This window comes from Phoca vitulina, unplaced genomic scaffold (assembly GCF_004348235.1).
Source record: "Phoca vitulina isolate PV1807 unplaced genomic scaffold, GSC_HSeal_1.0 scaffold15, whole genome shotgun sequence".
In the NCBI taxonomy this organism is placed as follows: domain Eukaryota; kingdom Metazoa; phylum Chordata; class Mammalia; order Carnivora; family Phocidae; genus Phoca; species Phoca vitulina.
Genome location: NW_022589718.1, coordinates 2,665,943 through 2,684,887, shown reverse-complemented (window position 1 = coordinate 2,684,887; position 18,945 = coordinate 2,665,943). Strand labels below are relative to the sequence as shown.

The 18,945-nt window shown below is 52.9% G+C and overlaps 1 protein-coding gene across 10 annotated transcripts in view; it reads right to left on the bottom strand.

Annotated features, from left to right (window-relative positions):
- ANK1 (ankyrin 1) overlaps window positions 1-17,359 on the bottom strand; it is a 206,540-nt gene extending 189,181 nt beyond the window's left edge. For 9 of the 10 annotated variants that reach the window (XM_032413332.1, XM_032413334.1, XM_032413335.1 and 6 more), the window contains exon 1: window positions 17,032-17,359. In XM_032413332.1, coding sequence (XP_032269223.1) covers window positions 17,032-17,157 — 126 coding nt within the window. In that variant the 5' untranslated portion in view covers window positions 17,158-17,359. The remainder of the gene's footprint in view (window positions 1-17,031) is intronic. The other variant, XM_032413343.1, reaches the window with a different exon arrangement.
- Window positions 17,360-18,945: the final 1,586 nt, after the last annotated feature.

Genomic DNA, 18,945 nt, shown 5'->3' with positions numbered 1-18,945 from the left:
CCAAGTGCTAGCCCACGAAAACAATCTTATGGCTAGGCCTGGCTACATAATTTGCATAGCCCAGTGCAAAATGAAAATGCAGTGTTAAAAAACGATGAACAATTTTTTAAAAGATTTTACTTACTCACTTATTTATTTGGAGAGCGTGAGCAGGGGGAGGGGCAGAGGGAGAGGGAGAGAGAGAGAGAGAATCTTAAGCAGACTCCCCGCTGAGCATGGAGCCCGACATGGGGCTCGATCCCACGACCCTGAAATCATGACCTGAGCCAAAACCGAGAGTCAGATACTCGACTGAGCCACCCAGGTGCCCCAATAAAATGACGAACAACTTCAAAAAGTCATAGCAGAGCACTAAAACAAGCATAAGTCCCTTCTAGGAGCTGGTCCGTGAGCCACTGCCCTGGTTGTCCACACAGGAAGAAGCCAGCCTCAGTGGGGGGGTGGGGGGGGTGGAGGGGGAGTTTTTAAGCTCTAGCACTAGTAGAAAGGAATCCGCCCAGAAATCAGACCTGTGTGACCTGCTGTGACCTGGGGAGTGGAACCTTACCCCTACCCCCCCAGCCTCGACTTCCTTGTCCAGAACAATGGGGATCACGGGATCACGTCCTCTGGGCTACTGTCCTGCTGGGTCTGTTGTGAGGCCAGCGAGCTCAGGAAGGTGGAGGTGCTGGGAATGGGGAGGCCCCGCACCACTCGAAGGATCCTGAGTGTTACCAAGACCCGCAGAGTACGTGGATTTCTGAAGAACAGTGACATTCCCCAGCCATTAAGTCAAATTAACATAATTCAAACAAAACACCTAATTTTAGCTCTGTGTAACAATTCCTCCTCACCAGAACAGACACCGCTGCCTCCCACTGCAGGAGCTCTGAGAGAGAGGCAGGAAGGAAACCAAACCACTCCGACACAGGCCTCTCACCGCGGCAGGCACCAGATTGTTCCTAGCTTCACAGCCAAGAGACGTGCTCCTGGCTGGCTTCTGCTGCATCCAGCAGCTGAGCATCCTGCTGGCCCAGCTCCCCGGCGCTTCGCTCGGCAACTGAGCAGGGCTCAGCACTCAGAGCAGCCCCTCTGGACCAGAGACACTGTGACAGCCCGGCCCAAGTGGGAAGCAGGCGCCCCGAGGCTCTCCCAGGGCACCGGGTCCCACAGCCTCAGCTGTCCTGCCTGTGAAATCAGAGCAGTGTCGCCTGATTGGCCTCCTTCCCTCAAAGAGTTGTTTAAGACATTAAGGATCGTTATTCCGTGGGTCTGTGTTGAATAAACATCACCAGATTCATTCAATCAACCCGCAGGCTCTGGGGAGGCAGAGATGACCAGCTACAGCCCTGTGCACCATCTAACGAGGAAAACAAGCATTTAACCCCGGGATTGGCAAGCGGTACAAGGTCAGATCCAGCCCCCACAAGTGAAGAATGATTTTCACATTTTTAAGTGGTGCTGGTGGGGCGGGTGGGGGGGGAGAAAAAGAATAACATTTTGTAACACATGAAAATAAATGCCATTCAATTTCAGTGTCCATAAATAAGGTTGTATTGGAATACAGCCATGCTCATTCATTTGCGGCCGCCTTCATGCCACAGGGGCTGAGGTGAATGCCTGCAGTAGAGACTAAAAAATACGGGCTCTCCGGCCTTTTACAGCAAAAGTTCGCCTTACCTCTGATGTTAACAAAACACTTAGTGCCCTGACACTGAGATTAGCAGTGTTCATGGAACACAGAAGAGGTTATTTCTGCTTAATAAAGTCAGGGAAGACTTCCTGGAAGGGGTGATTTTTTTTTCTGGATTTGAAAGATGAAGAGGAGTTCATTTTGCAGCCCAAGGGAGAGGAGTTTCAGACTTAGGTGGACAGCACTGCCGGTATGAACAAGGCCTGCGGGGCATGGCAGCCTGTAGGAAATGACCAGCACATCATTTACAGAAGATGAAGAGAAGCAGGAAAAGGAGGGAAGAATATAAAGCTGAAAGAAGACTTAGGCCAAGTGTGAAGAGTGCAGTGTACCTGCAAAGGTGCTTTTCTTGTGCCCCCTTGCCCCAAGAAAGAGGCACAGCGAAATAGTAGGTATCTAAGATAGATGGATGGATGGATGGATGGATAGATAGACAGACAGATAGGCAGGCAGACTCAGTAACTCAAGGGGCAACAAGACCTTGCATCCAAATAGTACTCAGAAGCGTCCGGCTCGGGCCCTGCTCAGCCAGGAGCCTTGGGGAGGTCACTGCCTGCATCCAGGCCTCAGGTCCCATCTGTAGAATGAGCAGGTTGTATTTGATGAATGTGCCTCGAAGGCCAGGGATGCACGGAACAAACTAAGTGCCCACCCCAGGCCACGGCTGCCAGCGCATCAGGCCCTGAACCTACCCGGGGCTGCACGTGGCACCAAAGAGCGTTAATTAGGGCAGTGGGACGAGGACCAGTTTGGAATAATCTATCCAGGGCACATCTCCTTCCACCAGGCCCGGAGAGGGCTCAGGCTTTTGTGCCCAAATTGGGCTCCCTGCAGCCTCCTTCTAGCAGAGGCACCCAGGGGCTCCCGAAGGCCAGAGCCCCTCTGCCCACAGTGCAGAAATGCACATCCGATTTCTGCATGTTCTTGTTGCGCTGCCTTTATGTGGTGGGGCTGTTTCTACATGGAACAGAAGAACCCTAATCCCCCTTTCCTTCTCTGAGTTCCCCCCACCATGTTGTGCTCAAAGAATCACAGCTTGTAATTTCTCACCAGAGCACAGAAGACGGAAGCCTGGAGAGCTGGTTCTGGTATTTGCTTGGCCAATAAAGACAGCTGCGTGATCTGGACACGTCATTTCCTTTCTCTGGACCACAGTTTCCCCAGGAAGGGATGGGGTATGAGATCTCCAGGGTCCCTTCCAATCTGCTACATCAGCTAGCCCACTCCGGACCCTCCGTTCTACAGGTGAGAAAACAGAGGCCCAGAGAGGTGACGTGATTTTCCTGAGGTCACCCAGCCACTTCCTGAGGGGCACAGTCAGGACCAGCAGCCTTGGTTCCTCCTGTTCCCATTCTCTGGCCCTGGTCATGCCCTGCCTTGTGTGTCTGTCTGTCGGGATCCCCGTGTCCAGCCATAGCCCTGGGTCTCTCTGCATCCATATCTGTGTCTGTATCCGCACCTGCCTCCCCATCCTCACCTCCACCTCACGTCTATGTCTCCATTGCTAGACCCGTATCTGCGGTGTTGGCTCTGTTTCAGGGAATGCACGCCTTCTCTTCCCACTTGCTCTGGAGGACCATGGAGGGCGGCGGGGGTGGTATTTTACCTCCGAGTCAAGGGTAGCATTCTCACCAAGCCCTGGGCTCTGTGTTAGTGCTTACGTGCCCCGCATCCTCCCCTGAGGCACTTACTTTCATTTCCCTTGATCCTCAGAACAGCCCCAGAGGCAGGAAGGTGAAGGTTTCCAAATCAGGTAGCTGGTGCGAACTTCAACCCTCGCTCTCATCAGATGTATGACCTTGGGCAAGTTACTTAACCTTCCTGAGCCCTCCAAGGTCCTCACTGGGCTGTTGTGCCAGCCCCTCAGGCTAAGTGGGCTCCAGTAAGGGGTGTGCAGCTCAGAGGTGCCTCTTGCCTTCCCTCCTCTCCTTCAGTGGAGGGAACATCAGCCACCTACAGCCGGGCCTCACTGTTCTCCTCCCGGAAGCTGGGTAGGCAACGGATAGACAAAAAAAAAAAAGAAAGAAAGAAAACAGAAGGCGACATGGCTTGGCCCACAACCCCCCACATCTGCTACTGCCTGCTTGTTATAAAAAACCAGGACTTTAGCGAGACATGTCCAACATTTCAGCCCCAGCTCCAGTGCTCACTAGCATGTGAAACGCACTTAATCTTCCTGAACCCCACTTTCCTCCCGTGCGAAATGGAAAAGCTGCTCCTTGCTTCTCCAAAGGGCCATCGGAGGACAAGTGAAACAATGCACTGGATGCTGCAACCACGGCTACTGTCCTCGAGGCGCCGGCTCCCCAGCTCCCGGGGCTCTCTGAGGCCTGAATATTCAGGGGCTCATCTCCCGAAAGATGCGACCACTGGAGAAGGTTCCAGTTCAACAGCAGCCTGGACAGGACGCCCCCTTCCTGGGACACTTCTGTCCTGCCTCTCCCCAGCCCTAGCCGAGCAGCCACTGGAGAAAATGTGACAGGTTCTCGGCGTCGGGGGCTTCCATTAAAACCAGTGAGCCCTGCATTCCGGACAGAAGGACAGGGCCACTGGGGCACAGCCTGAAATCGGAAAAGACCTTCAGTTGGGGCTGAACGGGAGTACTGACCTCTCCTTGATAATACTCGCTCCTTGGAAACTCAGTCAGTGATGAAGCTGGGATTTTCCAAAAATGCGCAATTCATCTCTAAAAGGGAGTCTCTAAAAAAGCCATGATTGTCTGGCAACCACATCGTGTATCCAACAGTAAACTGCCTGTGCTTTGGGCCATGGGTTTGCCTGAGTCCGCTTTCCAGGAAAACACAGGCAGCAAGGGCTGCTCCAGCCCCCTCCCCCACTGGAGTCAGGGCCTCCTGGGCTCCCCCAAGCTCCAGTGGAGGACGAGGCTCGCTTTGCTCATGACCTTGAAGGCAACTCAGCGTGTGACACATCCAGTCACCTTGCACTGAAAATAGAAGGCACTCTGCCTCCTGACTTCTCCGTTCACCTGCGGCAGGTACTCTCTGCCCTCCCAGAGGTTACACTTTGTGGTAAACATAGAAGCAGGCACTTACTGGCTTCAGCAGGAGGCTTATGGAGCCACAGGGGAGTCTGATTATTCAGGCTCTCCAAAAACATACACCCCCAAGGACGGCATCTGTTCACCTTGAGCATGGAGACCTTCCAATGGCCCAAGTAACTCCCACGCTTTATCAGCACACCTGCTCTCCTTGACCCGTCCACAGGAACAGCAGCGTCGTGGGAGTAATAGACTGGATGGCATGAGGATCAGCCAGCTGAACCAGAACCCTACGCTGAGCGCTCTTTCACACTTTTGCTAACATTCCTGTGCCCTGCAGCCTGGTATCCATTAGAGCTGGACCACAACACAAGACAGCCTCCCCTGCCCCCAGATTTCTCTGTCAGTACACCTGAGGCTGGCCTTGTAAATTCACAGAATCTCAGAATCACTGTACGCACCGCCCCCAGAAGTCCTCTAAATCAATCCCTTTATTTTAGAGGAAGGGAAACTGAGGCTCAAAGAAGCATCCAAAGCTACACAAGAGAGTGGAAAAGAAGCAGAACTCGGCTCTCTTAACTCCAAGTCTGTTCTTTTCATCCACAACCACAAGTAGTTAATGCTTGCAAATCAGAGGGGTGGTATGGAAGGAAGGAGAGGCTCCATTATTTTATTATTTATTTATTTGAGAGGGGGAGGGGCAGAATGAGAGAGTTTTAAGCAGACTCCACGCTGAGTGTGGAGCCTGACACGGGGCTCGATCTCATGACCCTGTGATCATGACCTGAGCCAAACTAAGCATCAAGAGGCTCAACCGACTACACCACCAGGTGCCCCAGGAGAGGCTCCATTAATTGAGAAATGCCAGGTAATGATTTAGTTTCATTTCCTGACTGGGTCCATAATCCTGAGTTGTCCTGGGACTTAGTTGAAAGTGCCATTAGCTTTAAAAGGCTTGGGAAACTCCCTGGACTCATATATAGTGGCTGAGTGGGAAGGGATCCTGGACACCACCTCCCCGGCCTCCCTTCAAGGCTGGCACCCCTTCTACCGCATCTCTGACCCAGATTCAGGAGAGCTGCTTGGAGGAAGGGAAGCTGGGCCCTAAGAGAGAGTAGGGAGTAGGCTGAGTTCCAGAGTGGGCGCGGCATGTGAAGTTGCTGGGCTGGAAGCACCACAGGCCCTGGGAGCACAGTGGGGGGGGGTGATGAGGGATAAGACCCCAGTGGCAGGCAGATCATGAGTGGCCTTGGGAGCTGTGAGGGTCCTTGTGAGGGAAGGGGATGCCTATCACACAGTGTTTGTAAAAGCATGACTCTTGCTCTAAGGTAAAGACTGGATTGGAAAGGCAAAGCCTAGAGGAGGTTATTGCAGGAATGATACGTGAGCAAGAGCATTGGAGACACAGGCTGGGGCAGAGAATGGCAGATTCATGGGCAACATCCTTAAACGTCCTACCTGCTGATGGTAGAGCTTCACCCTGGTACAGAATCATAACGTTTTTTCCAACCCCCTTTCTAGGTCCTGTCAGGCGTGGGGTGCTACCCACGTGGAGTGAAAGTGTCAAGATTCATCCACACGGCTTGCAGTCCAGATGTCCCCCCAATGCAGGTCTGCTCAAGAACGAGGTCAAAGGCTGAGGCGCACGGGACAGGCAAAGTTTTATTTAGAGTCAAAGAGGAAAAGGCCAGTGGTCACATTTTTAAAAATCTTCACTGATTTATCCATTTGGTGGTCTAAGTGCAGACGTGTTTCTCCCTGCCACCCCACCCCCACATCCACAGCCTGTTTATGCTCGTGTCTTGGATTTATCGGTTGCTCTGTGGGAGATGGGTGTGTGTGGTGACGGAGATCCTAGAGCAGACATTTATTGGGTGCTTTACATATATTAACTCACTCAATCCTTTTTTTTTTTTTTAAAGATTTTATTTATTTATTTGACAGAGAGAGACAGCGAGAGAGGGAACACAAGCAGGGGGAGGGTCAGAGGGAGAAGCAGGCTTCCCGCTGAGCAGGGAGCCCGATGCGGGGCTCGATCCCAGGACCCTGGGATCATGACCTGAGCCAAAGGCAGACGCTTAACGACTGAGCCATCCAGGCGCCCCTCACTCAATCCTTGCAACAACCCTGCATGGTTGAGTGGTACATATTACTTTCTCTACCTTATAAATACCACTGACACTCAGGGAGGGTAATTGAGCAACTTGCCCAAAGTCCCCAGCTAGTAAACATCTGAGCCAGGACACCAACGCACGGCCATCTGAATCCATCTCACTCCAAAGCTCACATCTCTTCATTGCTGCTTCGACATCACAATCAAAGATGACCCCCTGACACACACTGAAGTCCTCTGACTTTTCTGGTCACCTTGCAACATGAGCATAGTGGAATAATATGGGGCAGGGTAACCTAACCTCGCCTAGGACTTGGGAGGCAATGTTCACACTGAATTCTGACAGAAGAGTTGGCATTAGTGTGTGAGGCAAAAGATGCTGCAGACAGAGGCGCCTGGCTGGCTCAGTGGGTAGAGCATGCGATTCTTGATCTCGGGGTCATGAGTTCAAGCCCCACGGTGGGTGTAGCACTTACTTAAAAAAAAAAAAAAAAGACTCAACAAACAGCAAGATCTAAAGGCAGAGAAAGCACACATATCCGAAGTACTAGAAGAAGCTCAGAGTCCAGCTGAGTGCAGCATGCAGAAAAGAGATGAAATGGGAAAGGCAGTTATGGGCTAGCCTGGGGCGGGGCGGGGTCTAAGGAGCCCAGAGTAATGAGCCTGGACTATATTCTAAGGGCAATTAGGAAGCCACTGAAGGATTTAAAGGAGGGAGTGTCAAAATCTGATTTGCATTTTTGGAAGATCACTCTGGCTGCAGAATGGAGGATTAGACCCAACACACACACATTTTTAAGTTGGTTTACAATGGATGGCCTCACATGCCAAGACCCAACTGCCCAGACTTTTGGGGCCACACTCCAGCTCCACTTTGAGCCAGTACATTCTGTTACCTACTTGGCTCTAGTCCACATCACCTTGGAATTCTTTGTTGGGGGTGTGACGTCATCTATAAATCCCAGCTTTCAATCCAGACACAGAGGCAGAGAAAGCTGGCTATCCTTTCTGACAAGCAGGGCATCCTCTGCCTTTTCTTTTAATTACATTACATTGCAGTTTTAATTACATTACATCTTAAGCATATTCCTACTTTTTTATTAGAAACATATTCTTAAAAACAAATTCTTTTAAGCAGCATTTGTAGTGAACGCATAGCATTTTGCCATATGGGCGATGGTGCTGAAGTCCTTCATTGAAAAGTGAGTTAGTCCTGCCTCCCCACAGCCCACCCCAAGCCTGGGGACTTGCCTTCCCTGCAGACAGGAGTGTCCACCAGTCAGATTTTTTAGTTTCACACGGCCGGTAGGCTTTGTCACGTGCATGTGCCCTAGTTAAAGCAATCACCCGGAAGATCGGCACTCCAGGGCCTTGCTGGAGAGCACGGACTGGAACCGACACCTCTCCTTTCCACCACCAGCCCAACAGACTCCCTGATATTTAAGAACATTTTCCATTAGCTCTCTCCCTCTCTCAACCGAGAGCTCCAGGAAGCTACCTGACAATCCAAAGGACTCATCATTTTCTTCCTAAGCTGTTCCCCTCCTCTTTCCTGGTTCAATGAAAGGCATCGCCAACTAACTAGTCCAACACCAAATCAGAAATGAGGTCGCATGGACATCTAATTGTATACACATATACACACACAGGCAAATAGGTTAATATAAGTCAAAGTGAAACCTACTACAGATCAGCCTTGACTACTTATTGGTACCCACTCTACTACAACAAACACCAATTTTCTCTACCACCCAAATAGCTCATTGGCCACATGTTCTCCGTCCCCAGGAGCCGCCCCAGCTCAAACCAGCCTGCCCCTCAGCTGCATTATCCCTCAGCATGTCACAGAGTTTCTGTGCCAAGGCACGGGAACCTTTCAGACTTCTGCCTGGAGCCCCTCAGGTTGCCTCTGCCCTGTGGACACAGCTGGGCCCCTGCCTTAGCTCTCTCTGCCGCCCCTTCCAGGGCTCCCTCACCCTGCTCTCTTTGTTCCCACATTTGGGCCCACGGTCCCCAGCCCACCGCCCCCTCCAGACCCTCTCGCCCACCCTCCACACACGCTATTGCCTCAGCTGAATGGCCCGGCCCACTGAAGAGCCAGCCTCAACCTCCAGAAGCCTCCCAGGCCCCCTCCCCAGGCCACCCCTCTCTTGGCCCTGACCAGGCTTACTTCCCCCATGAGACTGGCCACAGTGCTTAAGCCAACCCTTTACTTGCCCCCTTCCTATGGGGAATTGGAGTCTGACGCTGGGTGGAGGGAGAGGCCAGGTGCCTGCGTGTCCAGCAAGCTCCCCTCGGGTGAGGCTTGCACAGAGCTAACCAGAGAGCCTTTGTTCTAGCAGAGCTATGGGAATAAGTTGATGGATTGTGACAAGACTAAGGGAAGATCAAACCAGGAGATGAAAGAAAGAAGTGAGGAGTAGAGGATTTGTATTTACTTATTCTTTTATTCTATATCCAACTCCCCAAAGGAAGTGGGCAAGTAAAGGGTTGACTTTAGCATTGTGGCCAGTCCTGTGGAGAAGGAAGCCTATCGCTCTACTAGAATAAAGGCTCTCTGGTTAGCTCTGTGCAAGCCTCACCGGAGGGGAGCTTGCTGGACACGCAGGTGCCTGGCCCCACCCGCACCCAGTGTCAGACTCTGCAGGTGGAGATGGGGCAGGTCTGCGGATGACAAGCCCTCTCCCCCAGCTGGTCTGATACTAGCAAAGTTGAGGGGCCTTTAGGCCCATTATCCCATCTCTTTTCTGGTGGGTCTCACCCTGGGTGTTTGGGGGCTGCCCTTTCAATCTCAGAACTGAGTGGAGGAGTCACGGACCTCCTTCCTTTTCCCTATAGGGCTTCCTCTTGCTCCGTCCCTACCTGTCCCAATTCTACTTTAATAACATTCACTGCCTTCTGACCTCCTGTTCCTGTCTTCTTCCTGACTGTACCCCGCTCCCTTGGCTGTACTTAGACCACTTGACTTCTTCGGGGCAGCAGATGAAACCATGGGCATCCAAGCGATGGATGGGCATGGGCAAGAGCCGGGCCACACTCCCCTCCTGTTCCTGCCAGGCCTCACGGCCCTAACACCAAGTCCAGCTGTTGACAAGCACTTCATATGAAGGCACAGGACCCCAGAGGGCCAGGGATTCCTCCACGTAACAAGCAAAAGTGCCAGGTAGGAGGAAAGAATAGAGGACAATGGCAGAAATGCTGGCACTCCAGAGCTACACATTATTAAACAATTCATGGACAAGATGCTGACTTGGTAGGCAGAGAAATCTCCACAACAGAAAGTAAAGGGGAAATAACCATTTTGTGAGGCAGAAGAGCCAGAAATAGAGCAGGTAATCCCCAGGATTCAGTTTTTAGCCACTCCTTCATTTGGCCTGTTGTCTTAACCTGGGTGACTGCGCAGACCCCTCACGGTCACACGGGCTGCTCCTGAGACCTACAGAGGAGCCTCTGAACACGCATGTCCCAACGGGAATCAGATGCCAGCACTTCGGTCCTAAGCCCAAATCACCGGCCTCCATTCTGCCCTGGGTTACTTCCTCCTCCGGCAGCCTTCCCACGAATTTGCAAGTCCTTCTGGTGAAGGCAGGGGAAGTACGTCCGTGCTGTCTCCCCTCTGGGTGCCTCACACAGCCTTGACTGCCCTGGGGGTGCGTCATATACCTGAGCAGGCAGCCTCGGGCCAGGGCTGCGAATAAGCTTGGAAGCCAGGCTGGGCTTGAGCCAGGCTCTGCGAGGCTGCAGGGACCCAATGCCTGTAGGACACGCAGGCTCTCCATACATACAGACCCCTCCTTTGATAAACAAAGCAGCTTGCTTTGCAGTAGCATTGTCAACGATGCTCTGAAATGGACAAAAATGTACTAACGGAAACGGAATATGTATTATCACCTTAGCAAAGACACGGAGAAATTCTCTTTGAAAGGAACCATCCAGTCACATTGGAAGCAAAGGAAAAAAGTTTTTTTTTTTTTTTTAATTGGCTGACCATTAAATCTTCTTTCCTTTAGCTTTGAGCGTCCATAATGCACATTCTCCTCTCTTGGTGCATGTGTTACGCTTGCACTCTTAAGATGCACAGAGTCTCCCTGGAGGGGTCTGGTCTGCCCATAACACCATGTGTTCCATTATCTATGATATCACACACCCCGGATTTATCAGCCATGGCTCTGCCGGTGATGGTATTCTAAGAAAATTTAGGAACCACTTTCATGTTCCCCTTTTGATTGACAGCTACAATTGCCATGCAGGACTTTAATAAAGCCCATCTCAAAGTTTTAGACTGGACCCATGGAGATAACTAAGTCTGCAATAATAAATCTTGTCAAAATGGGAAATTCATTCCTTTCCTGAAAATGAAATGAAGATATGATTTAAAGTACCCTTTTCTCATTTACCAGCACTGAAGTAATAATGTGCTGGCCTTCCCAGGCACACATCAAAATTTCACACCACCAACTGGAAGGCCAGGCAAGAGCTCTGGTATTGGATTCATTAGAAAGAATAATTTAATTAATAATCATTACGTTATTTAAAAAATAATCATTACTTTATTAACTATAACCTTTTGAATATCATGGGAGTTTTAAAGTTTACAAAGCACATTCATTTGATTCTCATCCCTATTTTGCAGATGAGCAAACTGAGGCTCAGAGAAATTCAGAGGCTTATTCACGCACATGTAGCTGGAACTGCAATCCAGGACCGGCTCCTAGCCCAGCACACTGTAAAAGAGAGGTTTTTGAGCTGTTTTTCCAGAACCGGAAATGGAGATACGGAGCCAAGGAAAGCTTATTTGCTTTTTTCAAAAACCAAACATTGATGACTTTGCTTTAGTCAGAATAATTCAGGAAAAAATAGATTTAGTTGGTTCCAATTCTGTAGGGCCAACTCTTCCGAAATCAGTTTAGTAGAAAGGATAAAACAAGAACACGCATCGCACACACACACCCTAGGACAAAGGTCGACAAGGTGGAGAAGGAACAATGGGGTGGAGGTGAGGAGGGCATTCAGGAAGGGTTCCTTGAAGAACGGAGTGATGGGCTCGGACACCAAAGGGGAAGAAGTGATGAGAGATCTACCTCTACAAAGGCCTTACGGAGGCAAAGCATGGGGACGAAAAGTGCCTACACGTGGTCCCCATTCACTAGTGTCCGTTCATTTTTGTTGAAAGGAGGAGGAAGGAGCCTCAGACTGGGGTTAAGAAAAAGCCATAGTGAGAGGAGATAAGCAGAACCAGCGAGCCAGCACTTCGCTAGGCTGAACAAGAGAAGAGACAGGTCACGGGGGCTGCCGCACGGTCCCCTTCACAGGGAGGCCGTTTGTTCCGGGCCCTGAGTTTGGGCTGCCGACCCACTTACTTTGAGCAGCGGCTGTGAGGAGCAAAAGATGTGCAAACTGAAGAGTGCTGGACATCACTGAGGGTGTAGTGTCTGTGCTCACAAGACCCTGCTCTCCTGGTCTGGCGAAGGGGTCGGGAGCAGCCAGGGAACAGCCCCAATGCCACTGTCCCCGCAGCGGGGCTGCTTCGAAGCACTGGGTTGGGAGAGGAACCTAGAGCAGGCTGGGAAAGTTCGCACAACTTCAGCCACTGCTGGTAGCTCCCAGAGCTCCAGAAAGGCAGGGCTACGGCCGTTTTTGGAGGGTCCCAAGGCACTAAAATAAGAAGAGATGCCAAAGCAGGGCTGTGGTATATTTTAAAGGCTCACAACTAATAAAATAACGCATTTAATAATGAACGTGCAATGTACCATGATTATGCTATTCAAAAGCCAGAGACTTCATATACAAATATTAATTCATACAGCAACATATACTCGTGATGTGATGTGGCAACAGGACCCAGATTTAAAGACGTCTGCGGAACATCATTCTCTTTGGATCCTGTCTGCTATATCTCAGATTGAAAGGATAAACTCATTTGCAGACAACAGCAGAAGTTTACATCTGAGACCCTTACAATCAGAAGACGTGGGCCCACATGACGCTCGGGCTTAACTTCCTTCCCTTCATCCCACTCTTGCTCACCCCTCCCCCACCCCACCCCCATCACCCTCCTGGCCTCGACCCACTCCAGACTCGTGCAGGTCACCCCAAGCCTCCCCTGCAAGTCCAGTCACGGGATCACACAAAGACTGGTCCGCAGTCTGGGAGTGGGGCCTTGTTCTGCTGTGCGAGGGGGGCTGAGCACTCCCCGGGGAGCCCTGCGTGGTCTGGAAAGACCGACGGGCACCGCTGCACAGCAGAGTGGTGAAGACCACGTTCCACTCCTCTGCTCGCTTGGTTTGTTCTCTGCTCTCTTCTTCTTGGCTCCTTGAGGGCCTGTGCAAACACTGTTGTTCCAAATGGCTAAAACCACTTGACATTTAGTGCAGCAGAGACCCTGCAAGGAACTGACTACACACTCTGTGGTGGAATTCACTGCACCAAAAAATTAGATCGTTCCACTGCCTGCCTGTGAATCTCTATTGCTTTGCCAATGATTAGAAAAGAAAGAAATACCAGACTTTCTTCGGATGCCCCCAAAGGACAGTCAAAGAGTATATTGTTCACCTGAACCCGTGTCTATAACCAAGACAACATCGGAGCAAACAGAAACAAATATATTAATCTGCTCATTCAACCAATCATCCCATACATTTACTGTACACCCATTATGTGTCAGGCGCTGGGGCTACAGCCAGGAATAGGGTATGATCTCTTCCTTCACCAAAAGCAGAGGGGACAGAGGATGAAGCAGGGAGACAGAAGCAGGGACAAGGAGAGAGCTCAGTAATCACCATCCCAGGGTCTGACAGGTATGACAGGCAGCAGGATTAGCGGAACCCCTTAAAGCAGGGCTGAGCTGCCAGCCCCTCTTTTCCCTAGCTATCTCCCTCACGCCTTCATCTTCTCCTCCTTTATTTAATTCTGACCCTCCTCCCATGCTGGGCCTTACTTTCTCTCCAACCTCTCTGTCCTCCTCTCCTAACCTCAAGCCCTGGGTAAACATAAAAAGCACACATATTCCTGTGCCCAAGGCATCCTCAGCCTTAGAAAGCTTTCATTCTTCATGCAAATGCCTGCTTTACACATGCTTTGCGATTTATTTATTTCCATCCCAACCTTCAGAAGCAGGGGGACTTATCAGTAAATGTCATAAATTCCGGACTTTTTTTTCTTTAAAGCTGCAGCTCCAACAGCCAGCATCTGACAAGGATGCGTGCTACACAAACAGAAACCTGAATGAAGCCCCAGAAGAATGCAGGCATTTTTAGAGCTCCAGAGTTTTAGCTCAATTCCCTGTGTCGAGGTGGTTTCTATCTGTGTCAGTCAGTGCGTCACAACACCAGCCTCCATCCCCCGTTGCACAGCACCCCTTAGCAAGCGCCTTCCCACACAATATCATCAACCATAAAAACTGCAACCAGTGTTGAAGTTACAACCACGATTCTTTCTACAAACGGGGAGGGATTCGGTCTGCTCAGTCAGTCCCTGCTAAGCAGGTTACCCATGGGACAAACACCTTTCCTTTCCGTAAATTCAGCATGCCCTTGGCTCAGCTATATATTCCTATGAATTACCAATTCACTGGAATAAAACGTTCACTTGCATCTCTGAAGTTCTTTCTTCGTGCTGATGACAAGGATGGTTCCGTGGCAGCCCCAGTCTGTGGTGACCAACGGTAAAGTCCTCACCTGCTTGATTTTAATCATCTTTCCCTTCAAACATTCCTTCATTGGCCCAGGTTAGACTTGACCTCATATGAACCTTCAACCCTGGCCATCTGCTTCCCCAGCCCCTACAGGAGCGTCCTCTGCCTCCTCTAAATATCTCTTTCTGCATGGTTCTGTCTCCCTCACCTTTCCCTCCAGGGCCCTCCACCTTCTTGTGATTTTGCATTTTGCTATAAATTTTAACTCTAGTCTCTGAGATGGCCCTCAAGACTATGCCCATAGCTAAGAGACCTCAAAATTATTATGGAATACAAAGAAAGCACCCCACACCTCACCCCATACCATACCCTCCTCACCCCAAGAATCGGCTCTGTGAGTTTATGTTACCACTATCACTTTGACTTAAGATTTCCCTGTTATTGTTGTATCAGTCCTAGCACCCAGGGTACTGCATAAAATAATGAATATCTGTATGGGAGATTTCTGAATGCTTATTGACGCAGTATGCTATGACCAGCTATAAAACAAAATAACACAACTCAGGGGGAGGAAAATCTATTTTCATCTAGCACTCAAAATGGACATAAAGTTCATAAGAAGGTAAAGATTAAGACCAAAGAGGTAAAAAGAATATTGAGATTGCCACTCTTATGTGTGTGTATTAAATGCAGTCGGGATGCAGAGTTATATTGAAGGGAGCTTCATAGGATGGAAAGAAACCAAAGAAGAGAAGAAGGGAGAGTTCTGTTTTGACTATTGCTCAAAAAAATTATTTAAGGTATCAGGAGCATCAAGGAGGAAGCTCCAGAGCAAGAAGTGGGATAAAAACACTGAGTGAGCAGTTTGGGAGAGGATGGGCTTGGCTCCTAAAGCAATCGGCAGGAATGGAAATAGAGAGCACGCTTTTCTAACAAGAAATTTACATTCATGCCAAGAAAGTGGGTGAACACTGTCAGATATAACCAGACTTCCCCCTGCCTGACTCACAGGATGGGCTCTGGTATTTCAGACCCTAGCAGAAGGACTTGAGATTCTCTAAGTGGCACCAACCCAAACTCTGATTCACCATAGGTTTGGGGAAGGCCTCTTTTTCCGTCCTGCTAAAGGGGTGGTGCCTTTGGGAAACTACTATTTACACACACCATGGAAATCCCTTGAGGGAGGAGGGGCTGGCTCTTGAAGGGGTGCAGGAAAGCCTAGAGTGGGCTGGTTAATTCGGTTACAGTCAGAGAACATCTCTGCGCCTGTGTCTCATCTCTAGGAAAAGGCCTGATGTTGGTCCTGCTGACCCACTGCTAAGTGGAGTATGACCCACAAGCTGTCTTTTCTCCACACTCTGCTGTCAACCAAGGCTCCAAACTTCTTTCTCAGAGTGAGACAATTTCGGGGGGGGGGACCCAAAACCAAAAACATTTCCTTCTCAATCAAGACCAGTGCCTCTGCCTGGAACCCTGAGGGGTCCCATTCCCTGGTGAGTAAGCTTGCAGGCTGTGCCACACACGGACTTCTTTGGGTTAAAATGGCTCTCCTGACGTTGGAGTTCAGCCCTACCTCCACTTCCCAGAACTGCATCCATGTACTGCTGGCCTCCTCCATGGGGGGAGGGGGCCTCTAAAACACCTCTTAGCTGGAGCCCTCTGCCCAATTAACCACACCCTCCCTTTGCAATGAAAGATATTTCAGACTAAGAGGTGTTTCTCACCAAAGGTGTTTCTAGAGGTGCTTTGAGTCAGGGGTAGGGAGACCTCAGACCCAGAAGGAAGTGCTCAACACACCAACAGCTGCTTTAAGGGGTCTGGGTCATGGGGTGGGGGCAGGGAGATATCTTGTCTCGGCACTCCTCCACAAAAAGGCAGACCTGTTCTCTGACCAGGCCCTTGGGCCAAGCTGGACAGCACCCGTGTCTGGCTTCCAAAGGAACTTCCCCTCCTGGCCATCAGTCGCTCATCTTGAGTGACCCAAACATAGGATGCTGCCAAATGCCCCGGGGGCATGCCTTTCTGCCTCTGGACTCGGAGGGTTAGGAAAGGCGCTTCCTGGGCTCGAGAAGGGTCGAGGAAGGACAGGAGAACCCCTGGTTCAGAGACATGGGAACGAAGCTCTCCTTGTGGGAGCGTGGGTCACCGGGGGAGGCGCCCGGCAGAGCAGCCTCGGGAGCCCGGAGCCGCATTTCCCCAAACCAGCTTCCTTGCAAAGCCAGGAGAGGCGGCGAGCCGGAGAGGAGCAGCCCATCACCCTCGCGGGCCGCCGGGAGGCCGGAAAAGTTCCTCCCAGAGCGGCGCGGGCCTCCCGGCATCTGTCCAAGGTGCTGAAAGGTCTCCGCGGCCGGCGGGCCGGCGGGCTTCTGCGCGCCTTCAGCCTCCTGGCCGCCCGCTCTGCCCTTCCAGCCTCTTGCCCTGTCCTCTGCCCCGCCGCACCGAAGCCTCTTCCCTCCTCCTCTTCCACCCCGCGCCCTCCACTCTCGAGCGGCATCAACTCCGGCGCCCGGGTCCTCGCGCCCCCACCTCGTTCTTAGGTCCGCCGAGCCCCTTCCCCCAGCGGCCACCTCCAGGGCGCCTCTGCCGCCGGGCTGTCGCCGCCGCCCCCCTCTTACCTTCTTCTTTCGGTCACGGGAGCGGTTCCTCCGCTTCCTGTTGGATTCCTCCTTCTCCTTCTGCTCCTGGAGGGCCTGCGCCTCGATGTCTTTGATTTTCTTCAGCTGTTTGGCCGCTTGAGCCATGGCGGGTCACGGTGCTCCGGTCCCCGCCTCCCGGACCCCTAACACTTGGCAATCCAGGTGGCGACACCCTCCCGAGGAGGAAAAAAAAAATGAGTCTCTGCTCCGCGGAGGGGGGAGCTTCTTTCCCCACCGCGGGAAGGATGCGGCCGGGTCGGCCGGGGAGGCGGCTGCGAGACGCTCGGAGGGCGAGGCGCGCCGCGGCTGCCCGGCGGCCCCCGGATGGCGCCTCCCGCCGTGGCCGGAGCTCGCTCGCCAGCGCCCGGGACGGGCTCTGGGCTCGGCCCCGCCGCCTCCCTCCCTCCGTCCCTCCCTCCCTCTCCTGCGGCGGCGGCGGCGGCGGCGGCGGCGGCGCGGGGGGCGGGGGCGGGGAGGCGGCTCGTACTGCGGCGAGCGGCGAGCGGGCCGGGGAGGAGGCGGACTCCAGCAGTTAACGCAGGAGGGCGCGGGGGCCGCTCGCGGCCGGGGGGCCCGGCCGGCCCGACGAGGCTGTGCGCGCTCGGCGCCGGCGCTGGTGCATTGCGAGCGGCCGGCTACAGGCGGGCGGGCCGGCCGGGCTTCCACCACTGCAGTGCCGCCGCCGCGGCCGCCAGATGCACGGGCCCCCGTGCCGTCGGGTCTCAGGGAACAAAGCCGGCCGCTCTACCCCGAGCTGTTGGGGCGCCGCGGGGGACCCTACTGCGGGCGGCCTCGCCGCGCCGAGGGGCGAGGGGAGGCTGCGGCGGGCGGCGGGCCCCGCGCCGAGGCGACCCGCAGACCAGCGCGCCTGGAAGCGGCGGCGGAAGCGACAGCACCCTTGGGGCGCGGAGGCCCGGACCGCGCGGCAGGGGTGGGGGCGGGGGCGGGGCAGGGGCCGGGCCTAGGGGCGCCCCCCGGCGGCCGCCGCGGCCAGGCCGGGCCACGCCAGCGCCGAGCCTTCGCGGTAGTCCCGTTGAGGGTGTCCGCCGAGGGGCGCCCGCCGAGGGGCGCGCGCGGTGCCAAGGCTCCCCGGGGAAGAGGCCGTTTCCCCCCGTCGCTCGCTTAGAGCTTGATTTGCCCCTTTCAGACCATGTGGGCCTTTCATTTGCATATTTGCCAATTATAGCTAGAAAACGTGTCCAAGATGAAGTGAGCAGTTTTCCCTTGAGTTCCCTTTTGACGGGAGCGGAACTAGGTTTTTGCACCAGAGACCGCCCACCCCCCATTCTCAACTCTCACACACACCCCCTCTCTCGGCAACGCCGCCTTTCCCGCTGTTCAGCTGTAAAGAAACACACACCTGGCTGTTTAGGTCACGCAGCCGCAAAGGCAGGCTGCGGAAGGAGGAGGGGCCTTAAGCTCACCCGCCCCCTCCTTCGGGCGACCGGCGGGAAACCCGAGGCCCCAACTTGGCAACCACTGCCCCTTCAGTCTGGTGCCGCTCCCGACCCACTCCTTCCATCAGGTGGCACGGATCTCCTGGCCCACATAAGGTAAAAGTGCATTTGTAGAAAATAATATTTAGGAATTGGTGAAGTTAGATGAGAGTCTGCTTCCTTCGCTCCTAAACTGAGGGCTGATGCAGACATTTAACCAAGCACAGAGCAGAGCCCGGCGAGTGGGAATCTCTTCTGTATTGTGGCCAAATGCCTCTCAAAGGGCTCTGAGCTGCGCCACCCCTGTACGGTACAAACTCGGGGAGTGGTGAAATCACCCCAGTTGCTCTCCAGACTCCATGCTTTTTCCCTTACTGGAACCTTACCTCCCTATGCCTCCCCATTCCCCTCCATGTCACCCCCCCACCCCCAACACTCCCCCCCCCCCCCCCCCCCC